Here is a 20,425-nt window from a genome sequence, read left to right as displayed (position 1 = left end):
ATAAATGAAATTCAATAGCTTCAAACGAACAATGCTCAATGTCAATAACTTCGAACCATGCCTACCTTCACACAATGCTTTGAACAAAATTCTGATTTGGTTTATTTTGAAAAAGATTTGTTTGGCAATCCTGTTTGGTTGTGCGGAAACGGACGCTTCCAGGTTCGCTCAGAAACTGGGTGCATTAGCGAAGCTACAATTAAGGCCACTTTTGACAAAGCTATAGCTAAGACGAAAGTATCGCTATTGCAATTGAAAGGCTTCTTGTAAGCTTAGCCCACGTGAGTGTTGTTTTAAATCAATGACGCATATCTAGTATAGTTGCATTCAGAAAGTTGACAGCAAAATGTGAATTATAGTGGGTTAAGATTTATGAAGTTTGGCTTTACATATTATGAAGTTTGGCTTTACACTACAAGCAAAATTGAATGTCATTTGATGTTAGTACAGTCTACTGGTGATATATGACTTACGGATTTGCAAGCAACTTTTTGATGTTTTTCTGCTTACATCACAACTCAGGCTAGCCTAATGTAACATTTTGTGGTTGAACCTGTCGTTATGTCTACCTGTAGTACTGCCATCCATACTATGAAGAACAACATGAGAGATGCAATGAAGTTACAACAAGATCATGGAGCAAGTTTAACTTCCATTGATTGGTTGAGAAGGTAGCAATTCATTGTGCAATAGGACTATATAGGCTACCGGTAGGCCTACTATTGTAGTATTGTTTATAATGAAGCGATGTGAATATTGCATTTCACATTCAACACACAATCATATGGAATATAGATACAGTATGGCAATAGAAAACTTATATTGATTAAACCTCATGTTTTTACACTTAGTTAAGGTAGTTCTATGTGTTCATACATGATACCACATTGTGCAGTAAGTTTTGAACTTTTTCACTACAATCTAACAGTAGCTCATTCAGAATGGGAATGGTTTATTCCTGAGTGCACATTTTCATGTTTAAGGATATTCTTCGTTTGTGTGTGAACAAGAAAAGAACACATTGAGTATGAAGGATGCGCACAGGAATTAACCAAGAAGTTCTCAAACTCTGTCGGCTGCGTGGCAATGCTGATGAGAGTTTCTAATATTGTTTGTTCTACACCACTCGAGGGCACTCTGCTCTGTTTTCAGCAGATGCTTTATTGCATGCCAAAATGAGAGCAGTTGACCCAATGAATGTATGTCGTTTGCTACCTCCAGTTGTCTGATGTGTTACATTTGTAATTTCATTGTCACTGATTAAATAAAAATTTTAACTAGGTTATTTAAAGGTACTGAAGACAATTTATTTATTTTCTCTCCTGGCCTTGATTTTAATGTCTTGTTACGGTATGCTGATGAGCTATGAACTAATTAGCCTAAAAAAATTATATATGTGCATAAATCAGACTTGACATTTGCAAAATGACATCTGATACACCAATTGGCAAGGATAACAGAGATGATCAAAATTCAACTCAAAATAATACTCCTGACAATGAAAAAGGTGGAAAACCACCATACAGGTACTACAGGTTTATAATTATTTTAGTTTAGAAAAGGTGCTCTTTTGGCTATTGAACTATTTTTTGTGGACCATATCACCATCAAATATAAATAAAGCAGATAGGCCTACTCAACTGTGAGAGCCGAGTTGTAATTTCTCAAATATAAAAATATTATAGCTTGGATTTTACTTGATATCAGTCTCACTTTTATTAAGGTCTTGTAACAATGTTTTGGTATGACACTTAAACACTAGCTTACATGATTTTGATATATAAGTTGCATTTCTAATAGATTTGTCAAATATCTGTACTCAACAACATCTAACCTAGTGTTTAATGAGTAATCTGGTACTTGTCACTGGTACTTTAAAAGTCAAAAGATAAACAGATAATTGATGGCAACTTCATAGGGCCGAATTGCATGATTGAAAAACAATACATAAAATGCAACTCCATCCTGTACAGAGTGATGCCGACCCAGAGCATGTGCTCTTTATGCCTAATAGTTGTCCAGGCCGGGCAACTTCGGTTGTCGTTTGGGAAGGCATCACCTTGCTGCAGTTGAATGCAGAAGGCCTGACCAAGTCTAAAATTGACATCTTAGAACAACTTGTGAAGGCCAACCAAGGAATATATATTAATTCATCTAAACAAAACAACAGATATTCATATTATGTTAATAATAAATGGCTGAAATTAATTACAATCTGCCTGAGTTACGTACAAACACAACTGAAGAACAAACACAAAAGGTGTTAATACAAGACATCACCACAAGACAATCAAATGATAAGTTCTATAAAGCAAACATATCTATCAAATCACTGTTTTTATGTGTAAAGCAGTTCAATCATATTTTTTGCCAAGTCATCATTTTTATCCTGACTTCAAAACTTAAACAACTGAGGTTACTTGGCAATTAAAGTTCATCTAAATTTCATTTTTTCTGCTGATGTGTACTTTCTGGACTACTGTGGATATATTTTAATTGTGTTGTAATATTTTTAGCTATGCGAATCTAATCTCCTTAGCCATCAATTCATCTGCAGAGAAGAAAATGACACTCAATGTAATTTATGCTTGGATCTGTGAAAACTTTCCCTTCTACAATAAAGTGAAAAATGGCTGGAAAGTTAGTATTTAATTATGATCTAATGGCTAGACATAGTTTATATATCTTTATTTCTTTTTTTTATTGTGATGCAAATTTATGTAGCAGTCCATACTCTGCATATCTAACAGTTTTAGCGTACATTACTAATTGTATCAAAATTTCACAAATTAAACTTAACCTTTCAATTGAACACTGTTTGAATATTTTCTTTGAATATAGACTTATGAGTTTGAGTATTTTAAAAATACCTTTCTTGAAACTGAAAGAGTTTCTGCCAAAATGTATTCTTGGCAGTTTTATTTCTAAGTAGTTAATAGAGGTCATATTGGTGATATGAGTTTTTTACGTTGACAGTTCACAGTAGAATGTCCATTTGAATGAAATAAGCTTTATATATGAAAATAGCATTATTTATAGTATACTGTCTGTGTATATATAATAGCCTAACCTTTTTGGGAGTTGCATTTAGCTTTGTATTTGAATTGAATCCCCCTTAAACAAAACTGCTAACAGCAACAATCTAAATTGAAGGACGATTCCACTGCACACTTCAGAAATAAATATTAAAAAATTTACTTTCTTTTTGCAAGTGCTAGAAAATAGAAAAACTTGAATAAGTTCTCAGACATTACCTAGTTTGTCAAATTGTGTTTTTGTGCTAAGTTTAAATTCATGACAACTAAATCGTTTAAGATTAACACAACGTGTAATTACCACCATCACTCCTATGTTTGGTTTGGCTCTGAAGCCTTGTTGTTCGAAAACGTGTTGTTTGCTTGGAAACATGGCACCAGTCGCACCACCGAAGCCTGACATATTGCGTCGTAAATTCTTCTTGAATGACGAGCGTTTTTACAAAGCCAAATTTTCACTTTTCTTAGAAAAGGTCCGTGTTGCAATTTGTTTGCAACAGCTTCTGAACAACCCACACGCGTCGTTTCTTAACGTCACAACTTCATTTTCACAATGAAATTGATTGTACATTTTCTCTGCAGAATTCAATCCGACACAATCTGTCTTTGAACAAATGCTTCAAGAAGGTGCCCAGGGAGAAAGGAGATCCTGGAAAGGTTGGTATTCCCTAGGAAAGCCCTTCGCGAGCCACAGCTCATAGCAAAAGCTTTTGTTTTGCAACTTGAGCCAAGGAATTAACCACGAGACTTCAAAATTGTATGATTATTCATTAAAGGTTTCCAAGATCAAATTTTTTTTGTTTTTTGTTTTTCATTCACAATTAAATATTTGCGCTCATTTGATGATTCAGAAAGAACAAACGAAGCTAAATTTCCAGAAATGATGGCTATCCCTCGTTTTCGAGGATGATGGCCTTCGCAATAAAATAAAAGCTAACGGTGAGTTCTTAAATGGCTAATTAGTCCAATCTTGGCTTTAAAAGTTCGGTTACATTTGGTACATTTAAGATCCTTTGGGAGAGTTGGTTGTGGGTGTGATTGTCGTTCTTTTCTTTGCATTCTTTTTTCTTTTAACCTTTTAGATCTGCTCTTCTCAAACGTGGCAACACCTTTCTGAGTGGCAGATCTCCAAAGCAGCCTATCCTCTGCGGTTTCCTCCCAGTTTGTATAATTGATGTTACACATTTTAAGATTGCTCTTCAGTGAGTCTTTATACCGCTTCTTTTGTCCACCTACCGAACGCTTACCCTTAGCCAATTCCGAGTAGAACATTTGTTTAGGGAGACGCTGATCTGGCATTCGCACTACATGCCCGCACCATCTGAGTTGATTTCGAATAATGCGGGACTCAATGCTTGTTGTTTCAGCCTCTTCTAGCACGCTTAAATTTGTTCTTTTCTCTTCCCAGCTGATATTCAGAATTTTGCGCAGGCAGCGTTGTTGGAATCTTTCAAGAGTTTTAATATGGTTTCGGTAGGTGGTCCAGGTCTCGGAAGCATATAGTAGTGTTGTGATAACTACTGCATTGTAGACGGCGAGCTTTGTACTTTTTCGTATGTTATGGTTGTCAAATATTCGTGAGCGAAGTTTTCCAAAAGCAGTGCTAGCACAATTTAAACGATGTTGTATTTCATCCTGAAGATCAGCGTTGTCTGAAATTTCACTTCCGAGGTAGCAAAAGTGTTCCACATTCTTTAGAGGTGTACCATCAAGGAGGATTTCTGGCAGAGCACTGGTACGATCTTTAAGAAGTGGTTGAAAGAGGACCTGAGTCTTGTTGATATTGACGCTAAGTCCAAGCCTCTTGTATGCTTGATGGAAAGCATTCAGAATCTGCTGTAGGTGGTTTTCACTCAGTGCTGCTACACAGTTATCATCGGCATATTGGAACTCCATAATACTCCGTGTTGTAGTCTTTGATTTACTTTTAAAGCGGGCGAGGTTAAAGAGCTTTCCATCCATGCGGTAAGATATGTCAATGCCAGATGGAAGGTCATGGTGGACTATTTCCAAGATAGATGCAATAAAAATTACAAAAAGAGTTGGTGCTATTACGCAGCCTTGTTTCACTCCAGAGTTAACCAGGAAAGGTTAGGAACTGTTGTTGCTGGTCTGTACTCTGGCAAACATACCATCATGAAGAAGACGCAGAATACGAAGAAATTTGTCTGGACATCCGTATTTCGAAAGTACATCCCACAGGAGATCTCTTGAGACGCGGTCGAAGGCCTTAGATAGGTCAATAAACGCCATGTACAGTGGTTGATGTTGTTCACGACACTTTTCTTGCAATTGTCTGAGGGAAAATATCATGTCTGTGGTGCTACGCGATGGCCTGAAGCCAGCCTGAGATTCAGGAAGGATCTTCTCGGATATCAGCTTGAGGCGATTGTTCAAAATACGTGCTAAAATCTTGCCAGCAGTTGCTAACAGAGAGATCCCACGATAATTTCCACACTCTGATCGATTACCTTTGCGCTTGTATATGGTGATGATATTAGCATCTTTGAAATCAGATGGAACAATTTCATTTGTCCAAATTTTGATTAGCAGTTGATGAAGGTTATGTTGGATTAAACTGCCACCTACTAAATTTCTAAGCTAAATTTCCAGAAGCTAAATTTCCAGAAATACGTAGCTACGAATAGAGTCTAGATAAGAGATAAGCAAGAATAAAGATATAATCCTTAAATTGCGAATTGCTATATTCTGGAAATTTCCTTAAATGAATGGGAACGGTGCTTAGCCGAAACATTGTAATCTTTTAACAAATTTGAGCTTTATTAACTTCATTATATTTCTTTATGACATTGTGAGCATACAGAACAGTTTGGAAAGACGCATGGTTGTTCGGAAAAAGACATGTTACATGCAGCAATTTCACTGACTTCATTTACAACTAAATCTAGTTTCAGTTTTACCCCATATAAAGCACCAACAATGCCGTGTTTAATCTGTTGTTGCTGAAACGCAACCACCACCTGTCTAGAATTTCTCACCAATTTATGACGTAACTTCTTTTCTCCTTACCAGGGTTCCTATTGGACAATCGATGCTCATCCTCAAGATCCAAGCAGGCGAGCCACGAAACGAAAAGGTCAACCGAATGACTACGAGGTAACAATGAGTTTCAAACAAAAAATGGGCAATGGGCATTATTGTTACCAAAAAACTTTCCCATGTGTTTTTAGGCCGGTTGCATGGCCGAATGGTGAGAGCGCTGGTTGTTAAACTTCGACTTTGTTAAAATATTGAAATGTTAGATATTTACTAAGCACATAATGATGGTCGTTTTGTCGCAACTAATTGACTCGTGTTGGTGGTGCATAGGTTTTACATGTATTGAGAAAGTGATTTTTATTGCCTTGTTTGCTACTTTGCTTTCAATGATCTCTCCAGTTTTTTAAGAGGAAGAGGTGTTTGTTAGGTGACACAACAATTCTAGGTCCAAATTTATATTGACATTACATTGCATTAGTTCAAATCAGAAATTTTCATAATATCAGACGATATTCCACATAGCATCAAGTTACAATTATAGTTATCTTTGGTAATAAATTTCGTCTTGCAACAGTAAAGTTGCACGTACAAACTTTCTTTCCACACATAGTATAAAAACGATTACTGGTGGTCTAAATGGCGCAGTGTCTTAATCGGACAGTGTAAACACCAAAGAACATAACCACGCAATTTCGTTCTCGTTGTACAATGTACAGCACAATATCGATAAAAACTGCAAAGTAGTAGGTTTTCTTCGATGCTCATTTAGACCTAAAAAGCGCGTATCAACTATGAAGAACAACCTCAAAAATTGTAACATCGATAACACAAACTGGGAGAAAGCCGCATAGCATAGGCTATCTAGAGGAGGAATGAAACCAGACAAAATAACACCAACTACTCCCCAGACAGCAAACGTCTGTAGACGTTGAATCAATGTAAAAAATGATTGATTTTTTGTCTGGGTCACAATTTGTTCTCCCAAGAGGTCGCAAATATCTCAAATGCTGCACATTTTTCAAATCTAGGCTACGACTTGATATGATATGACTAGGATATGACATAAGTAAATAAAATCAGACAGGTTAGGAAACTTGTCTACTTTATTGATAAACTTTTTGCCGCCGTAAATGCGGCTTCTTCAGTATCTGGAAAAGCACTTGTCAGCCGTTTAGAATATCGCTGTTAACGTTTTAGAAAAGACTATCATCCTCAAGCACGAGAGATATTCATATTGACTATTCAAACAGTTGAGCAGCTTTATAGATATTTATTACGTTAAACTTCCAATGAACTTTTTTGTTTATCTTGTATATAAGGTTTGTTTATTCCTCATGTTTGGGTTTTTTTGATCAAGCAACTAAAAGTTATTGGATTAAGATTTCCTGTCGTTTCTACGCAAGCGATTTATAAGAAGAGAGCGCGGTAGAAATGTGGATCTATGTGATGTCAAACCAATTTTTCGTGACGTTTGAATTCATATAACTTTTATCTATAATCCTACAAATCTTCAGTTTACGACTTACGAGCAAACATTTTGTACCCTAAAAGATTTCGGCGTCGTATAATCTTGCCGCGTGTGGTGTGCAAATATTGTTTCCAGTAAATTGATTTGGATTTTTGTCAGTTCCAAGTTCAAACCTATCACACCGCACCGAGCTGGTACATGGGCTTGTCTTAGATTGACTGATTGTTAAATTTGATTTTACTGTCCAATTAGCTTTTTTTTATTGCATTACTAGCAATTTTATGCTTTACTTATTTTGTATTTACTGAAAATCCCCTTTCAAGCAAAACTCCCTCGTGGTAAAAAATCTCCCATAAAAATTTGCTGCCATACGGAAAAGTATTCACCAAAGCATTTGTGTCATGAGAATTATTTAATGTGACATGAGAAAAATTTTAATTGTGGATGGGGTTTTCTTCGTGGGATTTTACCCACATTTCATTCATTCCAACGCTTTTTAATAACTGCAGTGCATACCTTTATTTTGATTTGCATGTTACCACCAACCACGTTAAAAACAGAGCGAAGTTGTTCACCAGGCATTTGACAAATACAATGACTTGCGTTCTTCTGGTGACTATAGGCTACTAGGTTATCTCCTGGTGTTAAGGATGATGCCTAGCGACGAATCGTCGGTAATAAAACCTGGGCATCATCCTTCTTAACTTCAGGAGGTAACAACCCAGTAGCCTATACTCACCAGAGGAACGCAATCGTTTTATTTACCAACCACGTTGTTACCTCCATTGACGTTGAAATGATATAAAAAAGTAACTTTGTTGGATTGGATTTCATCGTATTACATCTTGGAATCGAACTTTTATCCACTTGAAGCATTCACGAAGACCCTGACCCAGGGAAGGGCAACTTTTTCGCTTTACCAACCGGTCAATGTAGACACCATTGCCACAGGCTGGCCATCGCAGTGCGGTAGATTAATAAAGCAACGAACTTCTGCACGTAACTTTAATTCAACTCCATTTAAAGTGTGCATACGGGTCAGGAATAATTTAATCTTTCTGTGCCACCCCAAACAATTTATAGCCCGGTGGTTGGCGACCCCTTCAATTACCAGTGGGTAACTAAGATGCAAGTTTTTGCGGTGATTCAATGTAGACTTTAATCAACTTCAAGGGACACCTGAGATTTTTGTGCAAACTTGTTTTTGTGAATACCAAAATTTCAATCGTGGTTGCATTTCCCACACCAACGTTTTTGATGTACAACTTTTAACTTTGCAAACTTTCGGATTTTGTTGCACTAAGCATTTTTTCAAAGTTTTCTCATCACAGTGGTGTCAGTGTCAAAACGTCAAACTTTGCCAGCTGGGAGAAAAGTAAAACAAATTTACGTTATCTTATCATAAATCGAAAGAAAGGCAGCATAGTCTGTAAACATGGATTCAACATAAAAAAAGGATCAAATTTGCCAGCTGGGCACTTCAAATCAAGACCTTTCCGCTCTCACAATATATGACGTCAAGAAAGCATTGTTGGCATTGTAGTTTCCCGCGCTTGTAGAATGTGGATCCTTTTCACATTTTGTTACACAACAGCCTATTGTTATTGCTACACTCTACCGTACGGAAACGTTGGCTTTTCTTTTGTGAAGATTATTTCTAATTTTTTACTGGTTATGAAATATTTTCCACTACTTTGTTCTTTTGCTAGTAAGCTACTTTGCATTAGATCACACAAAATGTTGTATGAGATGTTTTGGTCGAAACAAATTTTTTCACAACGAATTTACATGAAACGACGGGAAATCAAGACAAATGTATTTCGATGTTTTGATATATTTTTACTTTCGAACAACTTTAATTGCATGTAGGCTGACTATTAATTAAGTAAGATTCGATCTTTCAACAAGCTACGTAAATCACTGAAAAAAATATTTCCAAATTGTTTACAAGATTGGCAGTCATGGCCTGAATCAGTTAAGGGCCCAATCTTTATGTTCTTAATCAATTACAGTAGAGTGAGTTTGGTTTATGAACAGACGTATCAACTGTGGTTCGCGTGAGAATTCAACCTATTTGGTCAACAAGAAATGTGTGTGAATGTTTGTGTGCATGATGTAATATTAATAAACTGTTTGTAGCATTCCGAATTTCTTTGCATTCCCAAGCAAAAACAGCTTCAAGCATTCACAGAAAGACATTTTCCCTTCAGCAAACCACTTGCTTTATGTATTGATTCAACGTCTGCAGACTTACTTTGCTGGCTGAATTTAGGCAGTGCTGTTATGTTTCCATTGAATTTCTTTGCAGAGGTATTTATAACTTTTTACTCACATTTACATACTTCCAATATATTTTGCTATCGCACATCAGTTCAATTGACACCTAACAAATTCAACTGGTCAGTGGTTACGCTGTATCTGAGGTACTAGTATTATATTGCTTCAACATGAACTACTTTTTTGTGTACATTTGCTATTTACAAGAACTTTATCTTGTACAGTGGAGGTTTCGACGAATAGTTTCAACGTAGTCAGCTTCGTGTAAAAACGAAGCATTTGCTGGTGGTAACATATTAGGCTTGTGTATTTTGTCTTGTCTTGTGCGTTTTTAAACTGCTTGTTTGCTGAGAGATTTTACTCGTTGGAAGGTTACTGGGTAGACGCGAATGTGGGCGCAGACACTTAGACGTAGGGTACAATGGTACATGCTCGCTGTTATAGACATGTTCTATTTTTGCGTGTCGATCCCCTAACAATTCGTGTCGTTTTTTTGCGACAGTCTGGTGAGTGATGATTAATTGGTCGCAGCTTTGATGTCACCTTGCTTTGAAAGCTGAAAGAGGTTATATTTAACCTTGTCTTAAATCAGAAACTTCGTAAAAAGATGATAGGCAATTGACAAAGCTTTGTATTTCTACTGCTTGGTTGCTAAAATAAACAACATTTCTTGGCTCATATTGCTTTGCTTTTGCTGGGAAATGCTTGGAAATTGTTTAATTTTGCAGCATCACACTTTGCTCAGCTGAGTGTAGAAATAATTTAGCATCTTGGTGGGACAAATTAATGAAATATCTTGCGCGTTGTTGATCAAAATATCCACCGTACAACTAGCGACGTACCCATGTCATCTTGTAAGTTGTGATGTCAGGCTAAATAAAACATCTCACCCACAATAATGAAGGTATGCTTACAAGACTGTCCGCTCCACCCTCATTGTTCAATCTTTAAATAGTGCGTTGTCAATCGTGCTGCTCAAACAACACTCACAAACACAGCGACGGGCGTATGACGTCAGAAATGACATTGTTGATTGCGCAAAAGGTTTTGTTACGTCATAACTTCAGATGACAAATTCCGCCGTTTTAATGTTAATGCGACGTTGCTTATTGGATTGTATGTAATGGGTATCCTAGGATGTGCAACTGCAATTTGGCTCTGCTTCCTTTACGCAGGAGATAGTGTCAACTAATACGTGATTTCTAACTGCACAAGTTCTAAACTAGAGGGTGTAGTCGGGTGGGCGTGTTCTAGTCAAACTTCTTTTATTTGAGAGTTTACACTGTTTAAAGTTTAAACCATCATACATTAAAAAATGCCACCGATAAAGCTGCAGATAAAGAGAAATCCTGTTCACGACCTACATCAGTCTATCGGCATAATTTCTTACAAGCGACATGAACAGTTTTTCTCACATCAGTATCAGAAGTATAGCTAACAGTGTAGCTATTTCCATACAGAAAATATCCATACTAAAAATATCCAGACTGGGAAATATTCTTATTTTTCGAGAAAGGAGATATTTTCTAAGTGGATAGTTTCCAGTAGGGATTTTTCTGTATGGATTTTTACCGATTACCCAGTTCTCAGCGTAACAATACTTGATCATGATCTCCAACAGTTTACTTTGTGCAGAGCGGCAGACCTCCCGGCTGAAGGGCACATTCTAGATTTGTGGTAGACTAGGGTTACAAATTCTACTGACGACTTTCACAGAGCTTTTTAGTAGAGAATTGGCTAAATTCCTTTTGCTTTAGCATTTCTATAAACGATCTTGTTACAACTCAGGACGCATTCAATGACACTTCGTACGAACGTTCACCTGGTTATAATCCCGCACTTCGTCGACGGGTTGAAGAAGTCGCAGATTACTCAAACACAGTAAGTTCACGTAGATCGCCCCAAGAACATTTCTTTTCGTATTGTTGTGGTAAGCATGTCCATGATGTTTACTTTCTATTGTACAGGCGTGTCCTCGCAGCTTTATGTTAGAAATAACACCATTGTACTTATGTACTATTCTGCTGAGACGACTGGAAGTTAACCTCATACCTGCCAAGAGCAATGGCAGGAAACAGAAAATATGCCTCTTAATTTATTAGACCCCTGAAAATTAGATTTATGTAATATTTGCATGAACCTTAGACTATCTACAAATTTGTAAAAGTAGGAGCATTATACGAGGTTTACTAACGTACAAACTTTAGGATTTCACCAACCCACCAGTACCTTGCCGTTCATCAACTCCAGTGAATCGATTTCGCACTTTAAACGGATCCTTTAAACAAGTAAGACTTTTTTGCAAAGAGTTTGGTGGTATGCAGCACGTATCAGTCACCAGCTTTCAATGTTTATATCGACATAAAAACCGCTAAGACTTCAATTTCTCCATGTGTAGCTGTGAGACTTCTGAAGAATTATATACTTTATTATACTGTGCTTGGAGTTATGGTCTATCTTTGCAGTTACGCCTTTAGCAAGGAATTCGTTTAGTTTTTCTTTTAATCAACGGCTACACGTAGCCTACACCATCAATAATAATGCACCAGAATAGTCAATAGTACTCTCAAATTGGTTGGAGTGCTTAAGATGCTTGTAATACGCTTTAGTTGCTTTATGGTACACTTAAGTCGTTTTTTTATACACTTAAATTTTTTTATAGCATAATTAAGTTGCTTTACTGGATTTATATATATTATTCGTCGTTTTTATTTGAACAAATAGTTTTACTTACTTTTTAAGTCATTGATTTAGGTGATGTTGATTGTACTTCTACTTAGCCAAAATTTAGAAAGCAACATCACTATCACATAGAAAAAAGTCTCAACTATGATATTGGCTACAAATATGGTTTTTAATGACTATGTTAAACAAGCTGTAGTGCATATATATGTGGTTTCTGATATTCTGGCATTGACTTTTTGTTCTCAACGATGCATGGTCAAAATTTAATGAAATAACCGTCATTTTTATTGTCTTGGTTGCAGAATTCTGGAGATGAAAACCTAAGTTTTTCCGGAAGTTTAGAGGATATTGGCTGGGACAATCTGGGTGCTTCTTTCAAAAGTATTTACAAAACCGTATTTCAACAAACTCATGAAGAAAGTAAGCTGCTGACAAAATAGATTTTAAAGCTTTGCCCATGTGATAATAAGGAAATGTGTTGCTCTCAGTGCTGTGCAGACAATCTTAGCGCACCCTTAAGCACGCAATTGTTAGTTTTCACACATATGCTGAGCAAAAACGAAATTCTGTGTAACTTCTATGAGATTTTTGGTAGTCTACAATCCAACGCGTCACATTTAACCCACTAGGACTATGGATTAGAATTTAGGTTGTGACTTTGCCTTTGGTGGGTAGAAGGTTTATTAAAAATGGAATTTGCTGAAGCACAAAACCATCACTTATTGATAACTGCATAGATTCTGGTTCGAAAATAACTGATGAAGTTGAACTTATCTTTGCAAAGTCTTTTGGAGTCTACGTGAGTGAAACGATTAAGAATCTTCTCCACTAGACCAACGTTTATCAGATGCAAGAAGGGTTTCAAATACTGATTGTGAGTAGCGAAAGCGCTGACTAATCTCTTGGTCCAGATGGGAACAACATCCGCCATGAGAGGATGGAAGAGTCCAGGAGGACTTCTTGTGCATTCTCCTTCCAAGATAGCAGCGGTGCAAAAGGTTATTCATCCTCTGGTGAATCAATGCAAAGCTTTCCAAAGTAAGCTTGATAGAGTGAAGGAAGAACTGTTGCCGTGAGTCACAAAGAACTCACGAAATCATAAGTTGTCCACATTTACTTCATATGAAAAGTTTGGGCGACTAAATCATAAATGGTCATCATTTGTCATAATAATAACTTGTCTTCTTATAATGTGCTTTACCTAAGGCAGGTATGCGTTAGACATAGACTAGATAATAATCTAAGACATATCTAATAACACTGCTAGTCGAAGATCATTCTATTGCACGTGAACATCACCGCAATTGCGGTGTTTAGTGCAACTTTTATGAAGTTTTTCTTATAGCGCGACAAAGAATTAAACCGCTATGCATCAGTTCAGAGATACGCACACTATCCATTAAGCCAGTTAACCGTGATTTCATATTTGTTACATTTGTCATTTTACTTAATTTTCATATGACATTCAAATTTTATTTTCTTACATTTTATATGCACTTCAAATTAGTTTATCCGCCCTGTATAATGAGTGTTTTCTACTTCCGACGTGACATTACAGTACATTAATGCTATTATTATTATTTACAGCTATTCGTCAAACTCTTTGTACTGCCAATACAGCAAAAATAGCTATCGCAACAAGCTGGCCGACACATCGGTCCCTGCCACCACATACCAAGCGCTACCACCTCAGAAGGTCAACAACGCTCCCCAACGGCAGCCCCTACGTCATCATGTCGCTCACAATTCCAGTATGAACCAAATGAACAAATCATCATCGGGTAGTTATGACATCATGCTGATAATGTTCTAACGAATACATTATGGTTCTGTTTTACATCCTTATAACGTTATTAGATTTTTATAGACATACTGGCCGTAATTTAACTTGATTATGCAACAACGTAATTGTGATGATAACTGATGAGTGGCGGTTTGGTTTAATGTGAACGGCTTGCTAACAATTTTCATGATGTCACTTTTATTAAATCCACCCATGACCTGGGAGAGGATACAGAACGTGATCTATTACTTACTACAACTTATATATATACATTATACTATACAGGAAATGCCACGCCTCATCAATGAATTTATTATTTTTATTTGAGATTTCTCATCTTAGCTAGCATCTTTGTCAGCATATATTCTGTTGAAAACTGCAATTCAAATTTTTATTTAAAAAAGCATTCACTGACAAACCCAATGTGGCAAAGGCTTTAATTAAATTAAATAATTATTAAATAAAATTGCGTAGCCAAAGACAGAGAGATATAGTCGCCGCAGACAAATGGTCGATCCTGGTAGTTTGGGATTGAAGCAACATTGAGAGAGAGGATGATATGGTTGGGTTTGTTTTAGGCTTCAATAGGGTATTTATTGTTTCAGGGTTTAATTTCAACTGGTGCAAAAATGTGGAATCGCTAAGAGAAAGTTGCCGGCTAGTGCGAGATTATAACTGGGCCGATGTCGACTTTGCCCCATACCAAAGTAAGTGATTACATCATTTTAACCCAATCAATGTGGCGCTGTTGGTATAGAAAGAGATCACGTACCAACGGCAGACGTTGATTTTTTAGTTTAAATCCTTTTGCTTTGTGAGAAAGTAGCATTACGCCTGTGCTATTGATTTATTGTAGGAATCTTTATCCTAAGGCTGAGAAAGCCTAATCAGAAGATTATTTTGGGCAGTTGCACATCTTGTAGAGGCTTGCACAGCTGACACAGGTCCGGTTGAAACTTCCCAAAATGTACCATAAAAAAATCCCCTATGTTGAAACTTCGAAAGAACAAAGAAAAAACGCAAATCGTAGCTAAATTAAGTCATCGGTTTGTCATCGGTTGACTTGGCGCAGAGGGTTAGGGCGATGGTAGTCATTTCATTGATGTGGGTTTGATTCCCACCACTGCTATTAGTCTTTTTTTTCTTCTGTAATTACCAAACAAAGTTCAAAGTAATAAATGTTAAAGTGCCTACTGCCTACCCTACCAATCAGGGCGACTCTGATTAGTCAAATTTCAGTAGTAGCCCAGTTTTAATTCGGTGATGTCCCCGTTACCGAGGGTGGCCGGATTCACCTCCAAGTGCCGCAATCGTCTTCACACCCTGCCTCCACATCGATCTGTCTAGCGCGTCCTCTCTTGTCAAGCCCACCTTGCTGCTTTCTTCCTCAACTTGCTTTTTCCATGTTTTCTTTGGTCTTCCTTGTTTTCTACGACCCTCCACTCGCAACTCCAGCGCTCTTCTCAAAACATCATCTTCATCCCTTCTCAAAACATGCCCATACCACCTCACTCCATTCGCCTTCGCCAACTTATCAACACTCTCATTCAACCCAAGCAAGCTCATAAGTTCTTCGGTATTCCTTTTGTCCATCAGCTTTACACCACATATTGCTCTCACCATCGCTCTCTCAGTTCTTTTTAAAATCGCCAATTCGTTTTCCCGTAAGCACAATGTTTCACTTCCGTACAGCATTGCAGATCTCACACAACTAGTATAAATTCTTCCTCTCATTTTCAACGGAAATCTTCTACCACATAACAACTCTCGACATTCTCTGAATTTCACCCAACCAAACCTTCCTCTTGCAGTCACTGCCGCTTCACAACCACCACTGGCATTCAATCTATCTTCTAGATAGCAAAAGGCATTTACTGATTCAACTTCGTCATTCAGCTTTTCAACAGGACCAATCATTCCTTCCTCAATCTTCTTGCATCTTTCACATTCAAAACCATCTCCAGATCTGCATGTCACCCTCTTCATCTTTGCACATACCAATTCAAAGTAGGGAATTTTTTTTATGGTACCTTTTGGAAAGTTGCGGCCGGTTACCGAAAGTGAAGTTTCTGATTGTTGAAAAGAGGTTCTTTGTGAATTATTCTATTCACTAGGTGCCGCTGAATGGAGAGCTGTCCAAAGCTTTCAGTTAGGTAAAGAGAGTTTGTTCAAGTCATCTCATTTCAACAATACAATTGCAACGTTTACTGTCATTTTATCGAGGACGCATTGCGTATTTTGATTCCGCATGTCACTCTCTAATGGATTTGCAACCTCCAATACGCCCGCTCCGATAGCCCAGTTGTTTAAGCACCTGACTTTATGAGCGAATACATTTCAAGATCAAAAGGCGCTGGTTCGAATCTCAGCATATGCGCTTGAGTAACGAATTTCAACGACTGCTCTCCATTCAGCGGCACCTAGTAGATGGAATAATAATTCACAGACAACAACACTTCAACAATAGGAAACTTCACTCTGACAAACTCGGTGACCGGGCCTGTATCAGTGGTTCAAAGTCTCTACAACTATGCAAAACTGCCAAGGCTATGTTGTCAAGAAGCTTTCTCAGTCCAAGGATAAGGATTTCCAAAATCAAATGGCTCTCAATTGCTAGTGTTTACCCCAGTTAAATTGAGAAAGGTCGTGCCTTATACGCTTGGACCACAATCAAACCACTTGCTTCTAATACGGTTTAAGTTGGAACAAATGCTTTTTTCAAGGGTGTTTTTTGTTGATGTGAAGAAAGTGGAGACAACGAGTGAGAAAAAACGAGCATCTTTTGAGTCCATTCTTCTGCATCCATGTTAATTAATGATTGTTATCAGACTTGGTCGATGACATGCAGCAGGCGGAAGAGAGGAATTGGGAGTTGGATCAGCGATCTATGGTGGATTTGTGTGGAAGTTTGAACAACTTCTTCCATCATACCGGATTTATAGCGAGCCAAGTTCACAAGCAACAGCCCCGCCACCAGCAAGCTTGTCAAAGCTCACAGGGTAACTAACTTGGTTAAATGAAGCTGACAAGTCAGTGATGTTCAAATGTTCCTCTTCTAGGTTGGTTGATGCTTGTAGTACTTGAGCTCAGTATTCGGCTCTGGAGCAACTTATTTCTTTATGTTGTTTTAAAAGTTTCAATTTTGTCACAGGGAAGCTATAACCATGCGCGATTGTCATGCATTTGGTAAACTTGTAACTTGGATATCATCATACGGAATTCGCCACTTCTAACACTTCTTCTCATTTTTATCACATATTAAACTTGATTTTCCAAGCGTTATTGGTTGTATAAGTAGCAGCTCACCTTTGTTTAACCAACTCGCAAAAATTGCCCATTTTCCGTCGTTTCAACACGTCGCAAGGTGTTGTAATGATGTAAAATGGGCAAATGTGCAATTTTGCTAGTTGGGTAATAATTGCGTATATTTTAGGGGGTACCGGATTGACAGTTAGTCCCTTTATCAATAGTCACCCCTTGAGGCCATTTCCAGGGTAAGTATCTCCTAATATAACTTTTGTTGTTTGAAACGGCTTGATTGTCATGATCTGCCCCAAATAAACTACTATTTTATTTGAATAAAAATTGATAACAGAGTTATACAATGCAAGTTAGTAATGTTTACAAGGAAATTTGATGTTATCAAAGTAATGTAGGCTGCTTCTCTTTGACCCATAACTTGATTGTAAAGAATTTAGCTCTGCTTTGATGGTTTTCGAAAGAAATCTGTTTTCGGGAGTTTTAGGAAAACTGATTAAAATATATCAGCATTAGAGAAATCACAAGAAAACCTACCATTGCAAAGTTTTTTTGAATGAACCTATCGCATTATCTATATTTCGCACGCAAAGAAAAACTAAATCAAAGTTTACTTCCCGACAGTTATTTTCAAATCAATGGCAATTTAACTGTTGATTATTCTCCCAGGAACGTTTTACCTCCGACAAGCCAGCCTCAAGAAGAAATAGTCGACAACTTTGATTGGGATTCGATTTGTTGATACTGCAGCATGTTCAGCTTGTGTTTCACACTGCATTTGATACTTCTGTGTCGAAAAAAACGTTTATAAATGTCATTTAACGTTGCGAAGACGTTAACATTTATTGTTAGATGCACGGATTTAATGAAGGTGTTGGGTGGACTATTGTAGAGTATGAAAACTCATTTACGCTGTTTCAACGTCTATAGACGTTATACATACGTATTAGTCACTGTGCTCACTGATGGTACAGGTGAATTAGAACTTTCTGATGAAAAAATGCCACGTCGATCGCAATGGTGCCCTTACTGTGAGCGATATTTTTCTCAAGTATTTTTCTATGTTTATTTTTTCATTTCTTGTTGTTTTGAAATTCAAGAAAGTGCATTGTAAGAAGTCGTATCGTTACCCACACGATTTTCTTGAACGTCAAAACGGCAAAAAATAAAAACAACAAAACCATACCACTTCTTCATTGATTGAACTTTTTATTTCATGTTTTTTTATGTATCTGCTGTTATCATTGATCGTCACTTGATGATCATGAAATGATTTCTGCTCTTGAAAAGATGGGATTTCTCTCCGTTCACGTGCGAGCTTTTACTTCTGATGAAGTCGTCTCACAATTTATTGAAGATGACGGATCGACGGATATAAAAATTTAGAGACTTGAATAAAGAATTTGTAATTAGATGCATCTGCTACTAGTTCAACTAGAAAAGCTTATTTTTGCTATTCACTTCCGTAATTGTTTTTGCTGGCGCTTACAATTGCCATGTTCTTGGAATGTGTTTGTTGTTTCTTCAGAATTTATACGTAAAATCACTTTTCAAGGTTCTGTTCTGCCAACGTTTTATTAATGTGAATATTCTCATATAAAAATTTTCATCTCAATCCTTTATATACTGTACATATTTTTTACGTTGCTTTAACCAGTTTTCTTTACTGTTTTCGGTGAAAACTTTTCACATTATTCTTAGCTTCGTTTCTAGCACTAGTTGCAACGTTTATCTGATGAAATTGAAAGTAAAAGTAACAACAAACAAGCTGGTTTATTGCTTCACTGACGATTCGCGCACCATGTTACTTTCAATTTCATCAGATGAACGTTGCAACTAGTGCTAGAAACGATAATCGTCCTGATGAACACCCAAACTTTTCAGTATTCAGTTATTCTTAGCTGCCGCGTAATCTACAAATAGCGTTCGAAGAAGTTATCAAACTAAAATTTTTTGCATTCTCTCCCTTTCTTGTTCATGTACTTTCCCTCCATACTCATTAGTGTTCAATAACTTATAGAAATAGCGTTCAAATGATACAAATGTTCTTCTAAAATGACATCATTTAATGTAACCAATGTTCTGACAGAAAAGACCCAAATATTGAATATGAACTTATTTAAATATGGAAGGTTGCTTGCACTCTGGCTAGGCACTGACGCGATCATTATTATTTGTGTTAACAAAACATTCATAGAAAATGAACATGACTGACAAAGCCAAGCCTAACCATAAGCTGAAACGTGAATATTATGTGGCGATGTGTGAGATTTAGTGTACGAACACAATGAAATCACATTTGACGTAGCCTACTGCTTGATTCTTGTTATTTGTCCATAAATGATTGTGAGCATCATGTTGAAAAAGTATTTATAGGTTCTATTTATAAATATTAAAAAATTATAAAAAATAATAGTCAAAGGTACCGTACTTTCATATTTGGTGACTTTGATGGGTAATAGCCTACATTGGATCAGCTGAGTTGTATTTGTCAGTCAAGTTGTCACAAGTAGGCAAAAAGGTTTTGATTCTAATCTTGATGTATATAGCTAGCCCAATGTAAGCTTTGGTGTGATTACGGGGTCAGGTCAATCTTAGACTGGCAGCTCATGTGTATTGAAATCAAGAATATGGGAGTTCCATGACCTTGCTTGCGTGACAGATTCCTCAGTGCTTGCAAGCATCCACACGACGACAACGTATCGACCCAGGTCTTGGAGGAGTTTTGATGTGAAAGATTATTAAGTTAAAAAAAAACTTTGTTGCTGGTTCATCAAAACAGTTTTGTAGCTTCTTGAAAAAACAAGCACTATAAACCTCAACCTACCCATACTGGGGCCAGAAAGACGAAGTCTCTTAAAGTTTTTCTCCTGTAAAAATTATGTTCATGCAAAAAACGTATTCTCAATTTATGTGTTC

The 20,425-nt window shown here is 37.0% G+C and overlaps 1 protein-coding gene across 1 annotated transcript; it reads left to right on the top strand.

Annotated features, from left to right (window-relative positions):
- Window positions 1–539: 539 nt before the first annotated feature.
- On the top strand, window positions 540–19,903 carry LOC145767120 (forkhead box protein J3-like). Its single transcript, XM_082578880.1, has 14 exons — window positions 540–671; window positions 1,410–1,526; window positions 2,517–2,640; window positions 3,618–3,692; window positions 6,069–6,152; window positions 11,569–11,661; window positions 11,988–12,068; window positions 12,768–12,885; window positions 13,377–13,503; window positions 14,053–14,246; window positions 14,854–14,955; window positions 17,077–17,247; window positions 17,682–17,742; window positions 18,176–19,903. Exons 1-14 carry the CDS (start codon window positions 562–564, stop codon window positions 18,246–18,248), a joined length of 1,530 nt encoding a protein of 509 aa, XP_082435006.1. The 5' UTR covers window positions 540–561; the 3' UTR covers window positions 18,249–19,903.
- Window positions 19,904–20,425: the final 522 nt, after the last annotated feature.

This window comes from Aplidium turbinatum, chromosome 3, assembly GCF_918807975.1.
Source record: "Aplidium turbinatum chromosome 3, kaAplTurb1.1, whole genome shotgun sequence".
Classification (NCBI taxonomy): Eukaryota; Metazoa; Chordata; class Ascidiacea; order Aplousobranchia; family Polyclinidae; genus Aplidium; species Aplidium turbinatum.
The sequence above is the reverse complement of the archived record's forward strand: the minus strand, read 5'-3'. Positions and strand labels throughout refer to the sequence as shown.